The sequence below is a fragment of the Mobula hypostoma genome, chromosome 16 (genome assembly GCF_963921235.1).
Source record: "Mobula hypostoma chromosome 16, sMobHyp1.1, whole genome shotgun sequence".
NCBI classification, from domain to species: Eukaryota; Metazoa; Chordata; class Chondrichthyes; order Myliobatiformes; family Myliobatidae; genus Mobula; species Mobula hypostoma.
Window position 1 is genome coordinate 66,254,377 of NC_086112.1, and position 26,586 is coordinate 66,280,962.

At 38.7% G+C, this 26,586-nt stretch overlaps 1 protein-coding gene across 1 annotated transcript in view; it reads left to right on the plus strand.

Annotated features, from left to right (window-relative positions):
• zcchc7 (zinc finger, CCHC domain containing 7) overlaps window positions 1–26,586 on the plus strand; it is a 257,531-nt gene that overhangs the window by 165,550 nt on the left and 65,395 nt on the right. The window contains exons 5-6 of the mRNA XM_063069052.1: window positions 2,698–2,868; window positions 5,816–5,851. Coding sequence (XP_062925122.1) covers window positions 2,698–2,868; window positions 5,816–5,851 — 207 coding nt within the window. The remainder of the gene's footprint in view (window positions 1–2,697; window positions 2,869–5,815; window positions 5,852–26,586) is intronic.

Consider the following 26,586-nt stretch of genomic DNA (forward strand, 5'->3'; position numbering starts at 1 on the left):
TGCTCTATTAGGCAGTGGCTGTGCACCTGGGAGGGGCCAGTTTTCATGGCCAGCATTGTGTTGCATACCTCAAAGTATGCATAAGAGTTGTAAGAGCATCAGGAAGAGAGGAGTCATGGTACAGTTGATGCTGTTTTTCCTTGTGTGGCCAGTAATGCCCTTGATGCCCAGCCACATACACTGATGATCAGATAGGTATTCCTGAATTTTTTGTGCGTAGGCCATCTTTGTTGTCTTGATGCCTAAGATGAGGTTTTCCTGACTGTTCAGAGAGCTGACTTGAAGGCGACATCCCAGGCTTTTAGTTGGGAGCGCACCTCTGCGTTCAGCCAGGGCCTCTGGTTGGACCGTGAGATGACCATTCGTGAGGTACTTTCAGATGCTTTGAGATTGTTAGTTTGTCAGTGATCAATAGCACACTATTTTATCTTGTGCAGTCCACGGTGCACAGTCTACTGCTGAAAGGTCACTTCCCAGCACATCGGTGTGGCCTAGGTTATCTTAGCACAAGTTGCTTGCTAAACTAGAAGGACAATCTTGACAGCTAGTGAGCTCCCACACTTAAATTTTTACTCTTTTAAGGCTTTCTTCAATATTCAGAGACATTCAGAGTTAATTAAGGGCCAATTTTGATCTTCAAAAAACTTAAAATATCCTGATGCTACTCTTATTCTTCTGACTCACTCCTTCCTCAGAAATCAGTGGGTTACAGTAGCCTATTGTTTGCTCTTTTGAATAATTTTCTTTCTTTCTTCCTGCTTTTTCCAGCTGTCTTAGGTGTACACTTTCCCACTGTCATTCTTTTGGAAGTCTTGTCCTATTTCCTTAGTAATTTGCTTAACTTCTTTCTATCCTTTTCTTTCTTTGATAAAGAAGATTTACATGCTGTAGCTGCACCAGTATCCATTCTACTTGAGTAACTTGGAATTTTTTTTTCAAACAAACTTAATTAGAGCCAAACAACAGGAATTCTGCAGATGCTGGAAATTCAAGCAACATACATCAAAGTTGCTGGTGAACGCAGCAGGCCAAGCAGCATCTATAGGAAGAGGTGCAGTCGACGTTTCAGGCCGAGACCCTCCTTCAGTTAGTCCTGACGAAGGGTCTCGGCCTGAAACGTCGACTGCACCTCTTCCTATAGATGCTGCTTGGCCTGCTGCGTTCACCAGCAACTTTGATGTATGTTAATTAGAGCCAGTTAACTTCTGTTAATGGAAATACACTTATTGAAATTAAAGTCCAGGTTTTTATTTGGAATTGAGAAAAACATTGAGGGAATTTGTGGATAGGGAATTTTAAAGTTGCAATTTTCTTAAAAATTTACTGACAAGGTAGTTTCCAATATTAGGTTTCTCACTTGTCAGCAGGTCACATTTACAAGCTTTCTTTGTGTCGGAAGAATGCAGCTTGGAAAGGGGCTGGTGGGAGGGGGGTCGATTTTGTTGGGATGGTTGAATGTGCAATCGGCTGAGATGCATACCAGGGAAAGAGGGATATGGCAGCATGAGTTGGAGATACTGGAACATAGGAGTGAGGATTGGAACTGAGGGGCAGCAAACAATTCAGAACCACGGGGCCTTTTAATTGTTGTGACAAATAAACATGACTTTGTGGTGTGTTAGCCGCTTGTTATCTCTGAAAAGAAAATGCTTCTATTGACCTTCAAGTACACACAAAATCCATGTCCTGAAAATTGAGTTCAAGGGGGATAGCACTTTTCTTAAAAGGTCTGTTGACTAGTCTCTTCTGAGATTTCATTGGTGTTGTACACACCTCTTGTATGACCTGAAAATTGGTGGATTAGGATGGAGAATGCAAGTTAAAAATGAATTTCTTCCTTGGGAGTTGCAAATATTGTTGCTTTCCCACCCCTGAGCATGCATCTTAAAATGCAACCACAAAATGATTAGAGCTGTCAATATAATATGTGATCTGTGGGACCCATTTCTAAAGCTTTGTGGGCATTATTGGCTCTGTCTCAGCTCACTTTCAGTTTTGTCAATGATTTTTAATTGCCTTAAAGTTGGCCATTCAAGATGCCCAATTTTTATATTTGTATATTTTTCTAGTCCTGAATTATTTGCCAATTCATATTGCCCCCTTTATCCTCATTTCTCTGAGAAATGTTTTTCTTTTGAAAATCAGGGCAATGCTCATACACCATTGTTCCAGTCTTTCAGTGATTCTTTTTTTTCCTTTCCACATATTTTCATGGTAATTCTATGTCATAAAACTCCATATCCTAAGTCATAGCATAGGAGCTGTTCCAGTTAAATATATTATTCATCTGTTTGCAGATATAAAATGAAATAATCGCTTATATCAACAATAAAGCTTTAATCCCATTATTTGCCATTTTGGCAAAACGCAAAACAATAGGCTGTACCGGTGAAAGATAATTCTTAAAAGAGCCCATGGTTTAAATTTATTGAATATACTTTTTAAGTTTATAGCATTTTATTTGCATTTATATAGTCTAAATTTATAAACACAAAATTACATTGTTCCTTGTCTTTGACATTTTTACATCTATATTTATGTTTGAATTTTCAAGAACAGTCACCAAGTAACTCAAACTAAAGCTAAAGGAAATGAATGGTGAATGGCAGTTCTCAGCTCTGATGTCTGTTTACAGAGTAGTATTTTATCATCTGTTTTATTTAATTTGTTAAACGTGGTAATTTCTTTTCCTTACAGAAATTGCCTTCTTGCTGTCTGTGTGGAGTTAGAGGTCACCTTCAGCGATGTTGCCCAGAGAGATATTGTACAAACTGCAATATGCCTGGTCATTGGTTTAAGAACTGCATTGAAAGGGCATACTGGAAAAAACAGTGTCATCGTTGTAGTATGACCGGACACTATGCTGATGTAAGTATTTTAATTCAATTAAGACACAAAGATTGACGATGGTACAGCTATTTAAAATGAGATGAGAAAATATAGTTATGAAATCAGTTTGGTCATATATCTTTGTTATAGTTGTGTTCTTTTTGTTTACTAATTGCAATATTTTTAAAATTCCGACCTGCTGTTCATGGGGAATGCTTTGATGCAACATTCAGATTTATTCTTCCACATTGCAATGCTTTTAAAAATATGAACACGGGTATAGCACAAAATAACTTTAAAGGTATTTAGATTTTAAGGGTATGGGTTGATTAGATGTTTTGCAGCACTGAAGTGTAAAACAAATTCACTGATTCCCATAGAGCAACTTCCAGAGGGCTTGACCTTGCTGTGTTGAGCTGACTTACAGCATGCAGTGGGGCATTCTGAACAAAAAGCAAGCTGACAAAACACCAGAGATTGCAGTAAAAATAGAAATGTAAGTTGTCTACAGTGATTGTAGTCCTGGTGCCATGCCACAGATCAGTTAGTGCTGCAAGACTTTTTCTGAGTGGAACGGATGTAGCTGCAGGGTCCCAAGTCTCCTGGGCAAGTCGCTCACTCATTAGGACCTGCCATTACCAATACCAATGTTATGCATGTATGTGACGTGCATTCTGTTATTGTAAGCTCTGCATGTCAGTGTGCCGTTTCCTGACACTCACTTATGTCACTCTTTATTCAGAAAGGAAGAAGCTTTTGATAATTTGACAAGACAAGCTCTTAAACGATCTAGGTCATGGCCTTCACTGTCTGTGATTGTGAACATATTTTCTGAAAGCCCTGTCAGTCATCACAGCAATGTTTTCTTCCACAGTCCTACTGGCAAATTAGAATTTTTGCTAATTTATCTATTTGCAGTTACAAGTAATAAAGTTCGCTTGTTTGTATATGAATTTAGGAATTTCCTTTTCCTGCAAGTCACAAAACAGTGGGTTAAGATTTCCTCTGTTCTTTTCCCAGCAGGATTTTGTATAAAGGTCCTCTAGTACAAGACAGACGACTGTCTAAGGATAGCTGGATGAAGGAAAGGCCATTTAGTGCTGTTTTGTGTTTGTTCATTGTTGTGGAAATATGCGAACTGGTGGCAAGGGCCCTGTCTATTGAGCACTCAAGTCTCTGTCAGCTGTCGGGGCCTGTTCAAAATTGTGTTTTTTATTTTCTTTGATGTTCACATTTGAGAGAAGGGAAGTAGGAATTAAACAGCAGATGAAAAGGCTGTATTTTATTTTTTTTAAGAATTGTAATTCATACCTAATGAATTATACAGAGAAAATGTGAGCTGAGGCAAAAAGGAATTTTTCTGCAGAGATATCTTAAAAACTTTCAAATGTACTCATCCTGCCGAAGATACAAAAATAAATACTTAGCACACACCAAAAGAACAGAAAATGCAAATTGAGTGAACACAGTTGTGTTTAACTGTAAGGGAAAAAAATAAGGGAGAATTGACAAAATCAACAATTTTGTGTTTATATAAAGACAATATTTAGATGGAAAGCAGATGAAGCACCCCTTATTTATCTCAGGTATGATCTGCTGTCACTGTACAAGAAAATGGAAGGAAATTTTGATCGTGATTCAAGTGTTACATACTATTTAAATTAACCTCCAGCAAGTCAGTATGTCCTTTATTACTTTGTTTTTTTATTCTAGCTTCACTTGTAAGGCCAGCATTTATTATCCTTCTGTTAATAGCTAATGATAATGAATACAGTTAGAGGGTAGTTTAACCAATGCATCTTCTTCAAAGCCGGCCTGCAGTAAAGACAAATCCATGGTTTTTTAAAATGGGTTCCATTTACAATAAGGATAACATATGTATATTCTGCATTTTTGTAGTGAAGCAGATGATGTCATGTTGAATGTCTGAAATGCACTAAACAGAAGGTTTACTTCATTTTTTGAAAAATTTGAATAATTTCATCATTCAATTCATAAATCTATGTTAAAGATTAAAATTGGGATGAAAGTCAAATAGTATTTTGGGAAATCTGTTGATCTATTTCTCATAGAAATGGAAATATTTTCTATTTTATGATCAGAGAAAACCAGATCAACTTCTGAAATCACGAAGCAAAGTTCAATATAGTAATTGATTCAATGTAAATTAAAGCTTTTGTTCCTGTCTAATTAGGGTATAGGTGTTCCCCTAGAGGATTCATTTTTCTTATCCATTGTTGCTTTTAAAAAAACAAAATTTGAAGTTTTGTTGTAAGAAATTTAAAATGAATTTTATCAGCAATGTCTTACTAAAGGAGTTCCTAATCTCCATACATGTTCTACATTTTGCACAATAAGTGGATGCTGTTTCGATCAGGAGTAAAATTGAATGCTTCAAATAATCCTTTGGAATATTTGAGTTTAATAATGTAAAATATCGTTTAAGTAATTTGTTTTTACTTAAGCAGTTAACTTAAAATAGTTTCAAAATACACTAGGTCATTCCATTAGTTTGAAGATACACAGAATTCTTAATGAAACACTCATTTTTAGGATCTTTAAACTATTTTTAATGACTTGTTGCTGTTCATTAGAAGGTTACTACTTGTTATCCTTTTGATGGGATTCAGAGCAAAGTTCACTGCAAGTATTATATTTGTCTGTATCTGATGGTCATTTGACCAGTATTGACAGTTTTTTTAATTTTCCCTTTGTCTAGACACTCCACTAAATATATCAAAGAACTCCTGTTAATTTCCATAGACTACCTTAGATCCTTGATATATTAACAATTGTTACCAGAAATGATATTAAACTGTTAACTGCACAGAAATGTTTGCATTTCTAAAGCTCCAATGAAATCTTTTTCTGTCAGACCATTTTCAAATAAAGATCAGTGGCTGTTTATTAGACAAAAACATCTGCCCTGATAAACTGGTGTATCTGTTGCCCTGAGCTGATGGTATTTTTCCCCTTTTTCTTATAGGCTTGTCCTGAAATCTGGAGACAGTACCACTTAACGGTAACCTTTTTTAATACCACATCCTCATTTTAATTTCACTGTCATTAAAATATGTGACAGTATTTTCAGTTTTAACCATTTTTTCAGTTTTTACGGGCAAAGTTAGTGATTTTATATTTATATGCTATGACTTGGTGTTAAAGTAGTTATAATATTGTGAGAATGAATGGCATTACGCTGATGGAGCAGCAACCATGTGTATTTTTTTCAGGCAATGACTATTTGAGGTGAACCCATAGACTAAAATGGACATACGTTAGGACCGCTCATTATATAACAAGGTGGCATGTGTGTCTATGATGTATCTTTGATTTGGGATGAAATTAATTTTATCTTGTGTTAAGAGAAAATTCCTTCTTGCATGTACACATATTTTCAATTGGATTGTTCAAGAACTCAATTCTGCCTGTGGTTCTTTTACCATACTAGAGTACGTGCCTTGGTGATACACCTATTTTCTGTCCCTTATTTTATTCAGCATGTCATAACTTGTATGATCTATGTTTAATGGTATTCAAATGACTATGCTAAAGGGTTAAAGGGAAGGAATTATGTTTATTCTATGTCCATGTTAACTTCTATGGCCCGAATTATGGATTTTATTTTATGTTATTTATTGGCTGACTGAACTTAATTGTTGCAAGTGAATAAAGAGTCTTGGCCTAGGTCAAAACAGTAATATCCCAAAGCAAAGTAAGCCCTATAATGAAGTTTCTTCGCAAAATTGTTTCTCATCAAAACAACCATGCCTTTTATTCATGCAAAATGTGAAGAATTGTTTTTGTTTTTTAAATTTAAACCTACTTAATTTAATAACTATTACAATTAAATCATATGGAGGAAGTAGCAAAAATGTATTTCATCTATATGCAAAATCATTTCAAACCAACATGATACTTTTAAGAATTCGAATTCTGGTATACTTCGTCTTGAAGGGTTTCCTGAAACTTAACTTGATCTAAGATTTTAAATAATGAAGGTTGATTGGTTACATTAATGGTTTGGCTGATAAAGCAAGAAAGCACAGTGAAGGAATAACCAGACCAGTAGAAATTATGTGTTAATTGTATTTTTTTACTGTAGCATACAAACTAAACTAGTCCATAAATGTTGAAAAATGTTTAATATATCTATACATTCATTTTTATGAAAAGGGATTTTTAATGTGTTGTTTTGATGTTTTTAATTGAGGCAGATTTATAGAGCTTTAATGTTCAGGGAAAATACAAATAATGAAATGCATCCTTTTATTGGAGATGGTGAAGTCTGAGGTGTTGATCACATCTTCTACACATAGAATTAATGGCATAGTCAATACCTCATGACTTGAAACTGATTTGTAGTAGATACACTGTAAATGCCTACTGCAAAAGTAATGCGTTAAAATAATTGGGAATTGGTTAGATTTGTCTTAGTGACTGACCTTTAACACTGATTCCTGTGATTTTTGTTTTAGCCCAGGATCTATCCTGCTAATCTATTAGCATCCTAGCAGCAGCAGGTAAATTAGACCCTCAAGTAAGCCCTCCAATCTCTCTTAAAGATGGCAATTTAAATGACTAGTATTTAAGCAAAACAAAAAAAAAAAATTGAGAGCCTGCAGCATATTAGATAAAAGAGAGAATAGCATGGTTAAGCTCCCATAATAAGTAAGATCCTCCTACTGGACATGTTTACATACTAAAGCTTACTGAAAACCAGGGTCTGAATTAACATTCTGAAAGCATAGAGGTCTTCCACAGATTCTGATGTCTGTACTTCCGGATATTTACTATAAATTTAAAGTATAAACAACAGATTTTTAGTAGAATTCATAGTTCTAGATCTTATGAATAGATAGAACTTACACAGTTTCTGACAAGTCTGTATTTCTATTGATTTAATGTAAATGTAAAATATAAACAATAGACTATTAGTGGAATTCAGAATTCCAGATCTTATGAATAGATCCACAATATTTTGCTCTGAATAAACAGAAACAACTGATATTTGTATTTGTGTAAACATGGGTTATCAATTCTCAGAGAACTCAGTTTTTTCTTTATCTTACCTTTATTGAAATACTGAACTGCAACTTATCTATTTTTGTACTCTAAATTAATTTTGTTTTCTGAAGCTATATTTAAACAGGTGATGTGTAAAATTCCTATATGAAATTCATTAACTTCAATTGTTAAACATATTAATATTGTTTTCTGTATTCAGTGTCAGACCATGTGAATTTGATTTTCTTCCTTTCTCTAAGTTAAGCAGTCAACCAGAATGTTTATTCAATGGTTTATTTAAAATGTTACTGTGGTATCAATAATTGCGTAAGAAGGTGCATTAAGATTACATTTTTTTCACAAACAAATGTTAAATAGTTGTACACAATGTATTTCAACATTTGCATGGTATCCAAGCTTTATGAGTTCAATTTGCTACTGTGAACTTGGTCTGTTTTAATTCCAGCCAATTACTACAAATCAATAGAAAACAAAAGTAAAAATGGCTGTAAGTAAATGCTGATTTGCACATTACAGTATTAACCCATATTTTAACTTGTTTCATAAGGTATTTTGTGCAACACTATCCATTAGAAACACATTTCATTCAACATTAATGTTAAACTATTTTCACATAAAACAGAGATTTTCATGAATTACTTCCACATTATCCAGTTTACATAAATGTGCCTAATCCATATGAGCATGTTGCATTGCTGAAACTATATGATAAAAATTGCCACAGAGCTTTTTTCTCTCAGAAAGCAAAAGGAACAGCTTTTTTCGGGAGGAAATTCAGAATTTCCATGACCCATTATGTGACAAAGTCCTCTCACTCAATGTCAGCAGGGCCAAGGAGCTGATTATTGACATCAGGAGGACAATACCAGAAGTCCATTTGCTAGTCCTCGTCAGAAGATTGAAGATAGAGAGTGGCAACAACTTTAAACTCCTTGGTGTTATCATTTCAAAGGACCTGTCCTGAGTCCAGCACAGAAGTGAAATTACGAAGAAAGCACGACAGCGCCTTTGCTTTCTTGGAGGTTTGCGAAGATTCGGCATGACATCTAATACTTTGACAAACTTCTGTAAGTGTGCAGTGGAGAGTATATTGACTGGTTGCATTACAGCCTGGTATGGAAACACCAATGCCCTTGAATGGAAAATCCTGCACAAAGTAGCAGATACAGTCCAGTCCATCATGCGTAAAGTCTTCCCCTCAGTTGAGCATATCTAGGTGGAGCGCCGTCACAGAAAAGCAGCATCCATCATCAGGAACCCCCATTTCTCACTGCTGCCATCAGGAAGAACGTACCGGAGCCTCATGACTCAGTGCCAGATTTATGAACTGTTATTACCCCTCAACCATCAGGCTTTGGAACCAGTGGAATAACTTCACTCAACTTCACTTGACCCATCACTGAGCTGTTCCCACAACCTATGGACTTGCTTTCAAGCACATTTCATCTCATGTTCTCAATATTTATTGCTTATTTATTTATTATTTTCTCTCCCTTTTGTATTTGCGCAGTTTGTGGTCTTTTTGCATACTGGTTGTTTGTCCGCCTTGTTGGGTGTGGTCTTTTGTTTATTCTATTATGGTTCTTTGGTTTACTGAGTATGCCCACAAGAAAACAAACCTCAGGGTTGTATATGGTGATGTATATGATCTTTGATAAAGCAAACTCAAAGTTCAAAGTAAATTTATTATCGCCTTGGTGTGTACACAATCTTAGAGCATAAAGCATAGGAGCAGAAATAGGCTATTTTTCCCATCATCTGACCCACCATTCAATCATGGCTGTTTTATTATTCCTTTTAACCCTATTCTTCTGCCTTCTCCCCCTAACTTTTGACACCCTTACCAATCAAGAAACTCTCAACCTCTGCTTTAAATAGACCCATTGTCTTGGCCTTCACAGACGTCTGTTGCAACAAATTCCACAGATTCACCACCCTCTGACTAAGACTATTGATCTATTTATTTATTGAGATGTGCAGCTTTGTAACAGCCTGTTTCTGGCCCAATGAGTATGTGCCACCCTATTACACCCATGTGACTAATTAACCTCTGGGAGGAAACTGGAGCACCTGGAGAAAACTCACTTGATCACAGAGTGAACATACAAACTTCTTAAGGTCATAGGTGGGGATTGAACCTGGGTCACTGGCACTGTAATAGCTTTACGCTAATTGCTATCACCCTTTAACCTTGGTGTCCATATCTAAGGCAATCTTCATGTTGGGTGTTAACAAGACTTTATAAATAAGGATTACTTTCTTGTGACTTGTTGATTTTGAAAAGGGTAGAAAATGTTAAAAGTTAACTCATGAGATACAAAATTAACTGGCTTCTGCAGCTGAGGTAAAATCTGACTTCAGGTTATGTTGAAGAAAGTCTCAATGCTTAGATTAAGATTAATGTAGCTGTTGGAGGCATGCATTGTATGTGGTACTTTCATATGCAGTCAGATTTCACTCCAGTGACATCAATATGTGCAGTGTGTGCCTTGTTGTTTTATGCATATGTGTTATGTACAATGATGTGACTGTAAGTACAGAATTTGTTTTTGTATGGCAGATAAAAGCACTGAAGTTCTACAGCATTTATGTGCATCATAATTATGTAAAATAATCTAAAATCCTTAGAAGGGGCACAGAAGAGGCATACCAAAATACACTGTGGGATGGGAGACATCACTTAGGAGGTGAGGTTGGAAAATAAGACCTATTCTCATAGGAAGAAGGCAGGTTAAAATTTAACCTGATGACAGAAGTTTTGATAGTGGGGAGAGGATAGTAGTTTTGAACAGCTATTTGACAATGATTAGTTATAGAATTACAATAAAAGAGATGTGGCTTAAGCATAACTGCTCTTTTGAAGAGCCAGCAGGCGGACTAAGGGTTGAATAGCTTCCTTCAGTCCTTGACTTCCTGTGATTCCATGATGTGTTAACATGAATTACAAGAAGGCACAACATTCCATTATCCCTTATTTTTTCTATTTGCTTACTAGCTTTTGGTAATTTCTGTGCATGGTTCTTTTCAGTCTTTCAAAGCTCCTTATTTCTTTCTTGAGTAAATATTTCAATATCTCTTTCAGAACAAGTCAATGACATTCTGTTGCACCTGTCCCAGCATATCCAGTTCATAGCATCTAAGTATGTTTCGTTATAAATTCCCACTTCTTTTCCATACACTTAGAATACCATCTTTTCTTTTTTGAAAATATAACATGGTGTAATTCAAGACATTAATATCCAAAAGTCTCAACAGTTTGTTGTTGATTTATCCAACTTCTTGGCCACTGTAACTGATAAACCTGGGAATCCGTAGTTCAAAGTAACACTCACAAAATGCTGGCAGGACTCAGCAGATTCAGCAGCATCTATGGAAATGAATAAAGAGACAAAGTTTCACAGATATAGTCTGTAAAAGAGTGGTGTGGTCCTGTTATGAAGTGCCTTCGACTGCTTATGCCTTTCCATAGATGCTGCCTGACCTGCTGAGTTCCTACACAACTTTCTGTGTGTTTCTCTGGATTTCCAGCATCTGTAGAATCTGTTGCACTTACGATCTGTAGTTCAGTGTTTCTCTTTTGTTCTTTCAGATTGTATGAGTGACATCTGCAGTTTTCCAAAAATCTAATGAGTATGGGAAATTATAGCTAATATATCTGCAATCTGTTTATTTCCACTTGAAGTAATGAAAGAACCAAGGTGTAAAGATCAGCCATCTTAAGTCTCATTATATTCTCCATGATCACGTTTTCATGTTCTATTAAGTTACTCTTCTCGACATATTTGAGGTAGTGTTATTTTAATATCATCCTAACTCGCACATTCCAAAGACATAATGGCTGGTGGATAAATTGCTCACTGTAAATTTCCCCTGTAGTGTAAGTGAGTAGAAAAACCTGGGAATTAAAGGAATTGCGGGAGCATATAGATGGGATTACTGTAAGATTGTTGTAAATGGGAATTTGTTGGTGTGCTGAAGTGTCTGTGTCTGTCTGTACTGTATATCTCCATGATTCTGTTGACAGAGCATCGACTAATTTTTTTTACTGTACTTTTTAACATAAAAGCTGCACTAGTGTTCTATGCTGGCACTTCAGGCTAGCACAAGAATGAATGCTTCATAATTTAGATATTCTCTGCCACCTGCTGGAGAAAAGATTCCTTGCATTCAGGCAAAGAAATTTCGAGGCTTTGTTGACGTCTTGTCTGAACCAATTCCAAATATGTCCTTTAAAGATCATTTTTGTTCATTGTTTCTGTAATAATTGAAGATATGCATTACTAAATGGCGTCTGTGTTACATATATTATCTTTAAATTCTTATTGTTTGTATGCATCAAATGCTGCTCATTTTTAGATGAATATTTTATCTTTCATATTCTGAACCTCGTGTAATTGTAACCCTGTTGTTAGGTTACAATGAATGTGGTGTAGTTTTGTTCGTCTTGTTTGCTTTCTGAAGATTAACCTGATTACATTAGAGCTAATATTGCTTCCAAGTAAATATCTGTCAACAGTGAGAAGCGACCTTTAGTCTTGGGCCTGTAAGTAAAACTCTTTTGATTTCCCTTTAATAAAAGTAATATAGAGCAGTTAGATTGATATCACCAGTGTTAGAATCATGGATTTGCTTTTTTTCTATAGAAATAGAATGCAATCAGATAAAACTGGGGCTCATTACAATAACCTGTAAGGGTCAATACAGTCATAGGTCACCCTTCCCTTAAAGAGATAGTGCCTTCTGTATTATGTCTCAGCTTTCTGGGATGGTCTTGAACCCACAATCTTTTAAATGAGTACAAGGACTAACATTAGAGCATGCTCCTTAAAGTTCCATCCTTAAATCACTTACTATTTTTTCCTCTACCTCTTTATAAACCTCATCACCACTTCAAAGCTTTTAGTCAACTTTGTAATCTTTACTTATTGGTCAAGAATCCACTTTCCTAAGAATTTCTTCTTATCCTTTATGTTAAAACTGGAACATAACTGCAAGATGTTGCTGTTGTTGTTGTGACAAAGTGCACATCAGAGTGTGGTGACTTAAATTGATATAATCATTAAAATTATTTGAACTACGGACTTTGTAGATCTACAGTAGAATTAAGAATTAAGGTTTTCATGGGATTTAAGTAAAGGATGTATTCTGACTCCAGGTTGCTAGATCTTTTATATGTGTGTTGGAAAGTTGGTTTATATTTGCAATCAGAAGTTATTTTCACGGAAATAGACGATCCCATCACTTTGATAAAAATGAGTAGGAAAATAATGCTCATGCCTTTGGCAATTTTGACTTCTCCATCGGGAGGAGAAGATGGCAGCGCACCGTGCATGCGCAATTCTCCGGTGAAAAATGATGTCGTATCTGTTAAATAGGGGCCGTGGACAATTCTGATTTGATGGAGAATGGACGTGAAAGCACAGAGGAACATCTGGAGAAATTTCTGAAACGCCCGTCCGCTGCTGTCGTTACTGTGTGGTCGGGAATCTTTCGGAGGGTAGGCCTCAAAATCCCTGGCCTTGCCTGCTTTTGGCGACCGAGGAGGAGGTCGAATCATTCAGACAGAGATGGCGTTCAGTACTCGGTGTCCGAGAGCTGATCAGAGTTCGGATGACTCAGAGTCGGATTGTGGTCGGCATGGCGGGGAGAGTTTTTCTTCCTTCTCCCGTCTGTGTGAGATGTGGGACATTTGAGAAACTTTGAACTTTACTGTGCTCACGGACTTTCTTCATCAAGTTATGGTATTGTTACACTGTTTGTAACTATATGTATAATTATGTGGTTTTGTCAGTTTTTTCAGTCTTGGTTTGTCCTGTGTTTTCTGATATCACACCAGAGGAAATAATGTATCATTTCTTAATGCATGCATTACTAAATGACAATAAAAGGGGTCTATGTGTCTTCATAATCTAATTATTGGTAGGACCATGTGCTGAAGGAGATGCATATCCTCGGAGCCGAATGGGATATACCCCAGGTTACTATGAGAAGCAAGAGAAGAGGTTGCTGTGCCTTTGACAATGATCTTTGCATCCTCACCTGCCACAGGTGTAGTACTAGTTGATTGGAGGGTGGCAAATGTTATTCTTTTGTTCAAGAAAGGGAGTAGGGATAATCCTGAGAATTGTAGACCAGAGAGTTTTACTTCAGTAGTGAGCAAATTATTGGACAAGATTCTTAGAGACAGGATTTATAAGCAGTTGGAAAAGCATGATCTGATTAGGGACGGTCTGCATGGCTTTGTGAGGGGCTGGTCATGCCTCATGTGCCTGCTTGAATTCTTTGAGGATGTGGCAAAGCATATTGATGAAGGTAGAGCAGTGGGTGTGGTGCATATGGATATTAAAAAGACAATTTGATACGGTTCCCCATGGTAGGCTTATTCATAAAATTAGGAAAGCCTGGCTGTGTGGATTCAGAATTAGGCTTGCCCACAGAAGGCAAGGTGGTTGTAGATGTAGCAGATTCTTCCTGGAGGTCAGTGATAAGTAGTGTTTCGCAGGAATCTGTTCTGGGACTCCTGATCTTAGTGATTTTTGTAAATGACCTGGATGAGGAAGTGGAAGGGTGAGTTAGTAAGTTTGCAGATGACACAAAGGTTGGTGGAGTTACAGATAGTGTAGAAGGTTGTTGTAGGCTACAACAGGACATCAACAGGATGCAGATCTGGGCTGAGAAGTGCTAGATGGAATTCAACCTGGAAAAGTGTGAAGTGATTCACTTTGGAAGGTTGAATGTGAAGGTCGAATTCAGGGTTAATTGTAAGATTCTTAGTAGTGTTATGGAACAGAGTGATTTTGGGGTCCATGTCCATAGATCCCTCAAAGTTGTCCCGCAAGTTGATGGGGTTGTTAAGAAGTTGAATGGTATGTTGGCCTTCATTAGTTGGGAGATTGAGTTCAAGTTGCAGCTCTGTAAAACCCTGTTTAGACTACAGTTGAAATTTTGTGTTCAATTCTGGTCACCTCATTATAGGAAGAATGTAGAAGCTTTAGAGAGGGTGCAGAAGAGATTTACCATGGTGCTTCCTGGATTAGGGAGCATGCCTTATGAGGATAGTTAGAGCAAACTCTGGAGCTTTTCTTTTTGGAGTGAAGAGGTAATTTGATAGAGGTACACAAGATGATAGAGGCATAGATTGAGTGGATAGACAGAGACGTTTTCCTAGGGTGGCAATGGCTAATACAAGGAGGCATAGTTTTAAGGTGCTTAGAAGAAAGTATAGTGGGGGACGTCAGATCTTGTGGTAGTTTGCTTTCTTTTCCTTTTGGAGTTTTGCCTGAACATATACAATGATGGTGCTTAGGCTCAATCTGTATTTGGGTGTTTGAAGATATTATAATTGTACTGTTGTAAATATACTGTGGTCTGATAATTATATTCTAATAGTATAGTATTTGTGCTTCTCAGTGGGATTAGATATTTGAGTATGTTCTTCACAGTTTTTTTTTGTTTATCTAAATACTTGTTCAGGTGCTAGTGAGGCCTACTCTGCTGTCAGTACACAGTGCTCCAGAAGTGTTATATGGAAACTAGATAGACGGATGATGAGAGCATTTTGGTTTAGCAACTTCCAGGAAGCTAGTTGTGGTTATGTGATTCTTGTGTACAAACAATAAATTAACTATTTCATAAAGACGCTATTGCAAATAATTACATTGACCACTTGATTGTTTTCTGGAAGTCCCTCACAGAAGGTGTAAGATGAAAGCTGCTGCCTTTATGTATGAGAGTATTTTCAAGGAAGAAGAAAATTACCTTGCAGCTGACAATACTTCCAACATTCAATGTTACAGTGAATAATGAACATTGTGACCTCTGGTGGCAAAGTCTTGAGTCTTGACACTTCACACTGATAAATTTCTGTTTTCAGCTGAGTGCAATAAGTGAGGCTGAAGAAGATTCCTATCGTGAGTGGAAGTTGCCACAGTTGTTACTCCGTGACTAGTCTTCTTTAATTTCTGACTACTAGCTTGCTGTGAAGTAGGCAACCCCTAAAAGCAACCATTTAGGTGAAGGAGTTGGATTGAGACAGAAGTTGTATATTGAGTGAGCAGCCAGTTGAATAGCATGCAAGCAGTCCATTATAGTTAGCTTCATGAGGTATGAGGAATTAAAAATGTGCTGCTCTTTCATTACCTTTCGCTGCAGTAAGAAATTGACTCTGTATAAAGAGCAATCTATTGATTGATTGAATGTGTGAGCATGGTGTGTAAATAGACAAGATCAGTTAAGAAGATGCAGTGGTTCTATTTTAAAGCCTGAGCATAGGAGAATCTGTCCTAGAATTGTCCTCAATCAACACCTGAGAACGTAGAACCATAAGAGCTGTACAGCACAGAAGTACAGCCCTTCAGCCCCAATCATCCATGCTGAACAGGATACCTATCTATGCTAATCCAATTTGTCTGCATTAGGCACGTATCCCTTTAGAGTCATAGAGTTACACAAGTTAATACTATTTGCCAGCATTTGACCCATAACTTTCTAAAGCTTTTCTATCCATGTGCCTGTCCAACTGTTTATTAAACATTGCAGCTGTATCTGTCTCTACCACATCCTCTGCCAGATCATTCCATATAACTACTACCCTCAGTGTGCGAAAATTAGCCCCATGATCTCCTTTCAATTACTCTTTTCTCACTTTAAACCTATACCCTGTAGTTTTAGACATACCAACCTTGGGAAAAAGACTGTCTGCACTTCAAAATCTTATAAACTTCTCTATAAAGTCACCACCAAGCCCCTGACATCATCATCATCAGGTGTCATGCCCAGTTTGAGCTTTGACTGCCATGGCCCACACCCTCCAGTTTCAGGTCACGTGGATCAATTCATTGGTATTCATTTCCAATTCTTTGGCTGCTGTCTCCAACATCATTTGTCTTTGCCTTCCTTTTGCTTTCTTCCCTTCAATCTTTCCCATAATTACCGTCCATTCTAACTCTTCTTTCTTAGTCACATGTCCAATGAAGTTACGTTGCCTTCTCATGATCTCATACATTATTATTTCTCTTTTTGTACTTGCTCTGTTCATGACATCCTCGTTAAATATTCGTTTCGTCCATGATATTCTGTTCATGACATCCTCGTTAGATATTCATTTCATCCATGATATTCTTTGCATCCTCCTCAAAAACCACATCTCTGCTGCTTCAATTTGTTTCCTCATGTTACTAGATATTGTCCAACATTCTGATCCATATAACATAACTGGATTTTTATAGGCATCCGTTAGTCTCATGAGACCATGGATTTGCACCTTAGAAGGTTTACAGGGCGCAGACCTGGGCAAGGTTGTATGGAAGACCAGCAGTTGCCCATGCTGCAAGTCTCCCTTCTCCACACCACCGATGTTGTCCAAGGGAAGGGCATTAGGACCCATGTAGCTTGGCACCAGTGTCATCGTTGAGCAATGTGTGGTTAAATGCCTTGCTCAAGGACACACATGCTGCCTCAGCCAAGGCTCAAAATAGCGACCTTCAAATCACTAGACGAATGCCTTAACCACTTGGCCACACGCCAACACAACCTAGCTGGATAAACATAACATTTCAGTACTCTGAGGCGGGTTGTCATGCCTAGTTTAGTATTGGTCAGTATACTCTTCATTCTCATAAAGGTGTCTTTTGCCATCCCTATTCTTCTTTTGATGTCCATGTCGCACCTGCCATCTGATGTCACCCAGCTTCCTAAGTAGCAAAAGTTCTGTAATTGTTTTATGTCTTCCCCTTTTATACTCAGCTGCAGATAGGATTCTCCTTCTTTTTGGATATCACCATACATTTTGTCTTTTTGCAGTTGATAGATAGATCCATTTTTGCACTTTCTTCACAACTATATCAATTAAGTTTTGTAGTTCTTCCTCCGTACTTGCAATTAACACAGTGTCATCCGCATATCTGAAATTATTGATGTTTTCACTGCCAGCTTTGATTCCCAAGATGTCTCTTATTTTTTGTAATATTGTTTCGCTGTACACATTAAACTAATCAGGGGAGAAAACACACCCTTGTCTAACGCTTCTCTTGATTTTCGTAAACTGACTCACTTCTCCATCTATTCTTACAGCGGCCGTTTGTTCCCAGTACAGATTTCTGATTAGGCAGAGCTCTTTCAAATCTAGATCTAGAGTTTTCTGTAATATTTCAAATAACTTATTGTGCTTCACTTTATCAAATGCTTTTGTGTAGTCAATAAAACAAACAAACAAATCTTTTTGCACTTGAACAGCTCGTTCTAATAGTATCCTTAACATCGATATTGCGTTTCTTGTACCTTTGTCTTTCACAAAACCACATTGTTCTTTACCTATTTCAGCTTGTATCTTACTTTTAGCTCTTGTCATCAAAATTCTTAGAAGTACCTTAGTGATAGGACTCGTTAAATTTATGGTCCTATGTAATTCACATTCTATTTCTCCAGGTTTCTTAGGAAGAGTGATAAATACTGATTTTTTTCATCTCTTCTGGTATTATTCCAATCTCATAAATGTCATTGATTAAATCAGTAAGTTTTTCAATTCCATAATCTTCAAGAGCGATAATTTGTTCTATTACTAATTCATCAGGACCTGCTGCCTTTCCTTTCTTCATCTTATTTATTGCATTATGAACTTCAGATTTTAAAATACTTGGACCTTCAATGTTCTTCTTAATTTCTGGTTTTTCACCTCGATCATCTTCAAATAATTCCTGAATATACTCAGTCCATCTGTTCATAATCTCATCTTTTTCCATTACAATAATACCGTCCTTTGCTTTCAGACATCCACCTGAAGAACAGAGGGGCTTTTTACCAGTGATATTCTTGATTTGTTCATGCACCCTTTTTGGATCAGTAATAGGGATTCTTTCTAGTTGTTCACATTCCTGGTTTAACCATTCTTCTTTGGCTTTTTGACATAAGCTTTTAACTTTCAGAATTTTGTTTATTATCACTGATCTACAGTATGTCATGACATTTGTTGTTTTGTGGCAGCAATACAGTGCAAGACATATGTAATAAATAGTGCGAAAGAGGTATCGTGAAGTAATGTTTATAGACCATTCAGAAATCCAGTGGTAGAGGGGAAGAGCTGTTCCAAAAATGTTGTTGATCTCCAAGCTCATGTACCTGTTCCCTGATGGTAGTAACAAGAAGCGGACTTGTCCCAGATGGTGAGGATCCTTAATGATAATCAAACTCAGCCTATCCTATTTCACCAGAACTGTACATGGTATTCCATGTGTGACTGAACAGAGTTTTGTAAGCCTGCAACATGTTGTTATACTCTATGCCTTGGCCTTTAAAGACAAGTATATCAAGTGCCTACAGCCCATTTCTAAAACACAAAGGAGAAAGGATTTCCTAAACACAGGTACAATTCCTATAAACTAAAAAGACATACCAACAATGCAGACAAACGAATTTCCCATTGCAGAAGCCAAAGCCAGAAGAATAGATTTTAGTTCAGCACATCTCTTTCATGTTCCTTGATGTTCCTTATCCTATTCCTAACAAGCCAGAACTGCTTTCTATATTTAAACCCTCTTTCTTTGCCACTGGGTAATTCCACATCTGTACGATATTTTCTCACATACCCTTTTTCCACAAAAGATCTAAAAGCATCTTGAAGATATAGTTCCCACCTTTCCACAATTAATGCTGTAAAGCTAACTTCCTTGACTACATAAAACTCCCAATGTTAATAGATCAGTTATTTGATATACTAAATGATATTATCCATCTGGTTTGAAAGCTTCCTCGAACTAAGCAACTTAGCTTTGTCTGTTTTGAAACAACCCAAGTTAAATAACCTATTCTCTCATACTGCACTCTTGAGCTGCAATAAAGCAAGTGTTGTGGGCTATATCTTACTTTCCACAGACAGAATGTCTGCTATATACAGAGCTTGTTTACAAAGCTGTATTTTGAAACTTAAAACTGATTACTGCTTGCCATTTACATTTTAAAAACTGAAGACTGGCTCCCATTTAGAACTAGAAGCTAAACAAAGCAATATGAATTGAAAGCAATACACATAAAAGTTGCTGGTGAACGCAGGCAGCATCTATAGGAAGAGGTACAGTCGATGTTTTGGGCCAAGACCCTTCGTCAGGACTAACTGAAAGAAGAGCTAGTAAGAGATTTGAAAGTGGGAGGGGGAGGGGAGATCCAAAATGATAGGAGAAGACAGGAGGGGGAGGGATGGAGCCAAGAGCTGGACAGTTGATTGGCAAAAGGGATATAAGAGAATCATGGGATAGGAGGCCTAGGGAGAAAGAAAGAGGGAGGGGGGAAGCCCAGAGGATGGGCAATAACGGATGAGGTACGAGGAGGAGGTGGGGCATTAATGGAAGTTAGAGAAGTCAATGTTCATGCCATCAGGTTGGAGGCTACCCAGACGGATATAAGGTGTTGTTCCTCCAACCTGAGTGTGGCTTCATCTTGACAGTAGAGGAGGCCGTGGATAGACATAGCAGAATGGGAATGGGACATGCAATTAAAATGTGTGGCCACTGGGAGATCCTGCTTTCTCTGGCGGACAGAGCGTAGGTGTTCAGTGAAACGGTCTCCCAGTCTGCGTCGGGTCTCGCCAATATATAGAAGGCCGCATTGGGAGCACCAGATGCAGTATATCACCCCAGCCGACTCACAGGTGAAGTGTCGCCTCACCTGGAAGGACTGTCTGGGACTCTGAATGGTGGTGAGGGAGGAAGTGTAAGGGCATGTGTAACACTTGTTCCGCTTACAAGGATAAGTGCCGGGAGGGAGATCGGTGGGAAGAGATGGGGGGGACGAATGGACAAGGGAGTCGGGTAGGGAGCGATCCCTGTGGAAAGCAGAGAGGGGCGGGGGGGGGAGAGAGAATTGAATTGACAGTTTTCTTTCAAGTGTCAGGTGCTGTCTTTAGAAAGTGTGCTTGGCAAAACATGAGCTAGGATGCAAATATCCATCACAACTATGGAATAATATATATACATGACTACTTGCTTTTCCGTATATAAGTAATGCTCTGTTTGATTAAAAAAAATCTCTGTTTATGCAGCACTTGTACATATTCCAAATATGCAACATTTCATGGCCTTTGATTTGTGCACCCAGCTGTGCATAAAGGAAATATAGCAATTATTTGGCAAATAGGAAGCCACTTTTGATCCCCATATATAAACAGTGTAGTGACTTACCAGTTAATTTATGTTGGTAATGTTAACTGTTTAATGTTGGTCAGCACAGCAGAAGAACTTGGCTTGTGTTTTTTTGACTAATTTCATCTAAAGGATCTTTGCTGTCTACCTGAGCAGGAAAGTATTTAACCAGATTATCTGAGAGTTGGGTTTTGCTCTGAAATATAGCTTGTCCCATGACCTCCTGAATGAAATGTGAGAGTCCCAGCTGAGTAGTGACTCTCTCACTAGCTTGACTGGATGGTCTTCTCTACCAGTGGATAAGAGGGAAATTAACCAATATGTAGATTAGTTTACCGCTTATCCACTTGTACTGAGCATAACTTAAGTGAAACCAAGGGAAACTCTGTATTAGAGGTGGCATATTCATTCCTATTTACTCCAAATACTCATGTTTGAAAAATGCCTTGGATGTTGCCTCGGTTAGAGATTATTAGTTATAAGGAGAGCATGAACAAACATATTTTCTCTGGATCGTTCATTAGCAGCTGATAAAGGTTTATAAAGTTATGAAAGACTTGGATAGGGGAGTTAGCCAGAATGCTTTTCCAGTGGGTAGTAAAGTCAAATACTTGAGGACATACCTTTAAAGTGAGAGGGGAAAAGTTCAAAGAATGTGTATCAGGTGATTTTATTTACAAAATAAGTGGTAGTGGATGGAATAAGCTGCCCTGGGTGGTGTTTGAGATATTTAAGAGTGGAGAGATATGGATCATGTGCAGGAAGATAGGTTCAGTTGAATTTGTCATCATCAGCACAGTCAACATGGTCGGAAGTGCCTGTTGCTGTGTTGCACTGCCTATTTTCTGTGTAAAGGCCAATGCCTCCCTTCTTAACTTGGTTCTGATGAAAAGAATAAACAGTGTCCTTACAGATCTAATATATGAGGAAGAAGGGCTTGGGGAGAATATAGTCTTGAAGTTCCAGAACAAAGCAGAAAAATAATCTAACAGCAATGATATATTAGGCACTGCTGGTTAAAAGAAAACTAGGGAATGTGAAAGAATGAACCAAGAAAGAGAAATATTTTTGATCCAAGGTTCTTTTTAAGTCAATAAAGAGGCATAAAATCTGTTGCTCCAGAGTAAGCACTAAGAGAACAAAGGAATTGGAAACATAGAATAGCAAAGTATAATAGCTAAGAACAAAGAACAGAAATAGACTAAGGATGGCAGGCCAAAATGCTTAGCTCTTCTTGTATCATAAATAAGAGACTTTCCATTCAGATTTGTAGATTGAGTTAGCCAATCAGATAGCGCCTATTCAAATAGTGTGATACCAAAAGAGCTTCCAGAATAATACAAAGAATATAAATGCTAGAGGCACAATGAATAATTGCATTTATGTGCTGTGAACACATGGAAACACAATGAGCATATTGTGCAGGCAATTACATAAAATACAAGCAGGCATGAGAAGTTAAACTGCAAAGGAAATAACAATTATATGTTCTAATCCAACATTTCCCCCTTTTGATTCTAAATCGCACATTTAAAATTATTACATCTGAAAATTCAGAGGCAGAAAAATGTGGTGTCTATGTTAACTGTAAAATGATCAAAAATTACCTATTATGGAAATATCAAAGGATATTTAGGGGATTATGTCACAGTTTGATAGATTACTAGGCACACGTATGAACTACTCCATTAATAATCACCCTTGTACAGGTAAAAAATTGTAAATTATGATAAACCATATCTGAACAGATATTAGTACTCATTGTAAGTAGGGCAAAAATATAACAATAGCAACTAATATTAGAATAAACTTCATAATATCCAGTAGCTGTCGACTCTGTTGGAAGTCTTCTAGCTGCTTAGTGATTTGCTTATTGTAGCCCAGAACCTTGGGCACTGAGTCAGCAGAAGTCTTCTAGCTTATCTTCATCGGGTACCACTTTAGCCCACTTGCAGTGGCTAGTGTGTATCCACTTACTTTTACCTTCTTCTTTTGCCAGTGAGTTAGTAACTAACGGGACTTGATAAGGACCTTTCCATCGAGCTTCCAGTAGCTTCTTTTGCAGTTTCTTAATCACAGACCATTCAGGAATCACTCGCCAGGAAAGAGTGTGTCCTCTCTCTGTTGGATCACTCCAAGCAGCAGAAACCTGTTGAAAATAGACTGGACAGCTTGAGTTAACTTCACACAATCGTTAGCGAAACTCTCTTCTATAATATGTATATCAGCCTCTCTGAGATCAGGAGCTCCTGGCAGTGACATAGGATGGATGCTCTTACCACCTCAAATGAACTTAATTTGGTTTTCTTGTATAGGGTTACTCTGAGGCCTCACATGACCATAGGAAGAGCCACAAGCCATGACACGCCTTCCTCATGATACTTCCAGTCAATATGGCGGGAGCAAACAATGATTCTTCAGGCGACATCTTTCAGATAGCAAATTTCTCCAATTATTTCACTTTTTCTAAGCCCCCTGCTTGTTCTTTTTGTCTTGTTTGTGTTCCGGAAACTGTGGGAGCCTGTGACGTACAGTTTGGAACCTGATCAAAGGATGGAGCACTCTGCTGTGTCCGGAGAGCTGCCTCGTGGAAATCAGAGACAGATGGGGTTGGGCGGGGCGGGGAGGTCACGCAAAAAGGACTGAGAGCACGAGCTGCCTTGTGGAAAAGACCAGAGACAAGGCACAGGGTTTTGAATGACTCCACCTTAAAGTGGCGAGGGTGATTGAAGCAGCAAGGTGAATGAGGAGGGGATCAGCGATGGGGCGATGATGGTCAGCTGTAATTGGACCCAGGTCGGCAGTCACTCTTTACAGAAGGACTGAGTTCATGCAGCTGCTCTCCTCAGTGCAGACAAAAGATGTTAACAAGATTCTGCGATTTATGTGATTATTGGACTGTACTTTATATTGGTTTTCCTTCAGTTTCTCAGTGTTCTCTTTCTTGTGGCCAATTGGCAGTTGGGTGATCTGTTAATTTTTTGTGTGGGGGGGTTGGGGGTTTTGATGCTATTGCCACTGTTCTTTTCTGAAGTTGAGGGATTCAGGGATTGCTATCATTGCTGTGTTTTTCTCTGCAGTGAGGGAGTCATGGATTGTTGTTGCTGGGGTTTTTTCTGCGAATGAGAGGTTGGGATTGTTACTATTGCTTGCGGGAGGGGGGAGGACTGAGGGATTTTGGGATCTGCGAGTTTTGTTTTTTTTTTCGTGCCAGGGAAGGGGTAAGCTGATGTCTTTTTTTTCATTGACTACCATGGTCTTTCAGTATTTCATGGCTATCTGGAGACGACTAATATCAGAGTTGTAACACACATAAAAATTGCTGGTGAACGCAGCAGGCCAGGCAGCATCTCTAGGAAGAGGTACAGTTGACATTTCGGGCTGAGACCCTTTGTCAGGACTAACTGAAAGAAGAGCTAGTAAGAGATTTGAAAGTGGGAGGGGGGAGGGGGAGGGGGAGATCCAAAATGATAGAGGAAGACAGGAGGGATAGAGCCAAGAGCTAGACAGGTGATTGGAAAAAGGGATATGAGAGGATCATGGGACAGGAGGCCCAGGGAGAAAGAAAGGGGGAGGGGGGAATCTCAGAGGATGGACAAGAGGTAGAGTGCGAGGGACAGAGGGAGAAAAAGGAGAGAGAGAGAGAAAAAAATATATATATATATAAATATATATAAGTAAATAACTGATGGGGTACAAAGGGGAGGTGGGGCATTAACGGAAGTTAGAGAAGTCAGTGTTCATGCCATCAGGTTGGAGGCTACCCAGACAGAATATAAGGTGTTGTTCCTCCAACCTGAGTGTGGCTTCATCTTGACAGTAAAGGAGGCCGTAGATAGACATATCAGAATGGGAATGGGACGTGGAATTAAAATGTGTGGCCACTGGGAGATCCTGCTTTCCCTGGCGGACAGAGTGTAGGTGTTCAGCAAAATGGTCTCCCAGCCTGCGTTGGGTGTCACCAATAAATAGAAGGCCACATCGGGAGGACCAGACGCAGTATATCACCCCAGCCAACTCACAGGTGAAGTGTCGCCTCACTTGGAAGGACTGTCTGGGACCCTGAATGGTGGTGAGAGAGGAAGTGTAAGGGTATGTGTAGCACTTGTTCCGCTTACAAGGATAAGTTCCGGGAGGGAGATCGGTGGGAAGGGATGGGGGGGACGAATGGACAAGGGAGTCGCGTAGGGAGAGATCCCTGCGGAAAGCAGAGGGAGGGAGGGAGGGAAAGATGTGCTTAGTGGCGGGATCCCATTGGAGGTGGCGGAAGTTACGGAGAATTATATGTTGGACCCAGAGGCTGGTGGGGTGGTAGGTGAGGACAAGGGGAACCCTATTCCTAGTGGGGTGGCGGGAGGATGGGGTGAGATCAGACGTGTGTGAAATGGGAGAGATGCATTTGAGAGCAGGGTTGATGGTGGAGGAAGGGAAGCCCCTTTCTTTACAAAAGGAGGACATCTCCTTCGTCCTGGATCAGGTTGGAGAAACAACACCTTATATTCCGTCTGGGTAGCCTCCAACCTGATGGCATGAACATTGACTTCTCTAACTTCTGCTTTTGCCCCTCCTCCCTCTCCTACCCCATCTTTTATCTCTCTCTCTCTCTCTCTCTCTGTCTCTGTCTCTGTCTCTCTCTCTCTCTCTGTCTGTCTCTCTCTCTCTCTCTCTCTCTCTGTCTCTCTCTCTCTCTCTCTCTCTCTCTCCTTTTTCTCCCTCTGTCCCTCTGATTATACTCCTTGCCCATCCTCAAGGCTTCCCACCCCCTTTCTTTCTCCCTAGGCCTCCCGTCCCATGATCCTCTCATATCCCTTTTACCAATCAACTGTCCAGCTCTTGGCTCTATCCCTCCCCCTCCTGTCTTCTCCTATCATTTCGGATCTCCCCCTCTCCCTCACACTTTCAAATCTCTTACTAGCTCTTCTTTCAGTTAGTCCTGATGAAGGGTCTCGGCCTGAAACGTCGAATGTACCTTTTCCTATAGATGCTGCCTGGCCTGCTGCATTCACCAGCAATTTCTATGTGTGTTGCTTGAAATTCCAGCATCTGCAGATTTGCTTGTGTTTGCGTTTTTAAATATCGGAGTTGTATTGAACATGCATACTTTGACAATAAAATGAACCTTTGAACCTTTTTAGCCATTGATTGATAGTTCCATTCATCCATTCAACTTGTCCTGATGACTCTGGGTGATATGAATGTGAAAAGACCATTCAATGTTCATCAGTCAACATAATTCCTGACAAACACTCCTAGTGAAGTGTGTTCCTTGGTCAGAGTGGATGTGACATGGCAATCCCCATCCAGGAATATAGTATTTGATCACAGTTTCTGCTGTGTAAGTGGCAATGGCTTTCCTTGCTGGATTAGCTTCAACCCATCTTGAAAACTTGTCCACGTTTGCCAGTATTGTACGCCTGAGTATCATTGACACTGTGGTAAAGTAATGTAATCCACTTGTAAATGTAAAAATAGATCAGATGAGGCAGGAGCTCTTAATTGTGGTAGCTTGATCACTGCTCCAGGAATAGTTCTCTGGCATGTTATGCATCTTTCAAGAGTTTGTCAAGCTTGCGCCCTGAACTTCCACCACCATTAGACA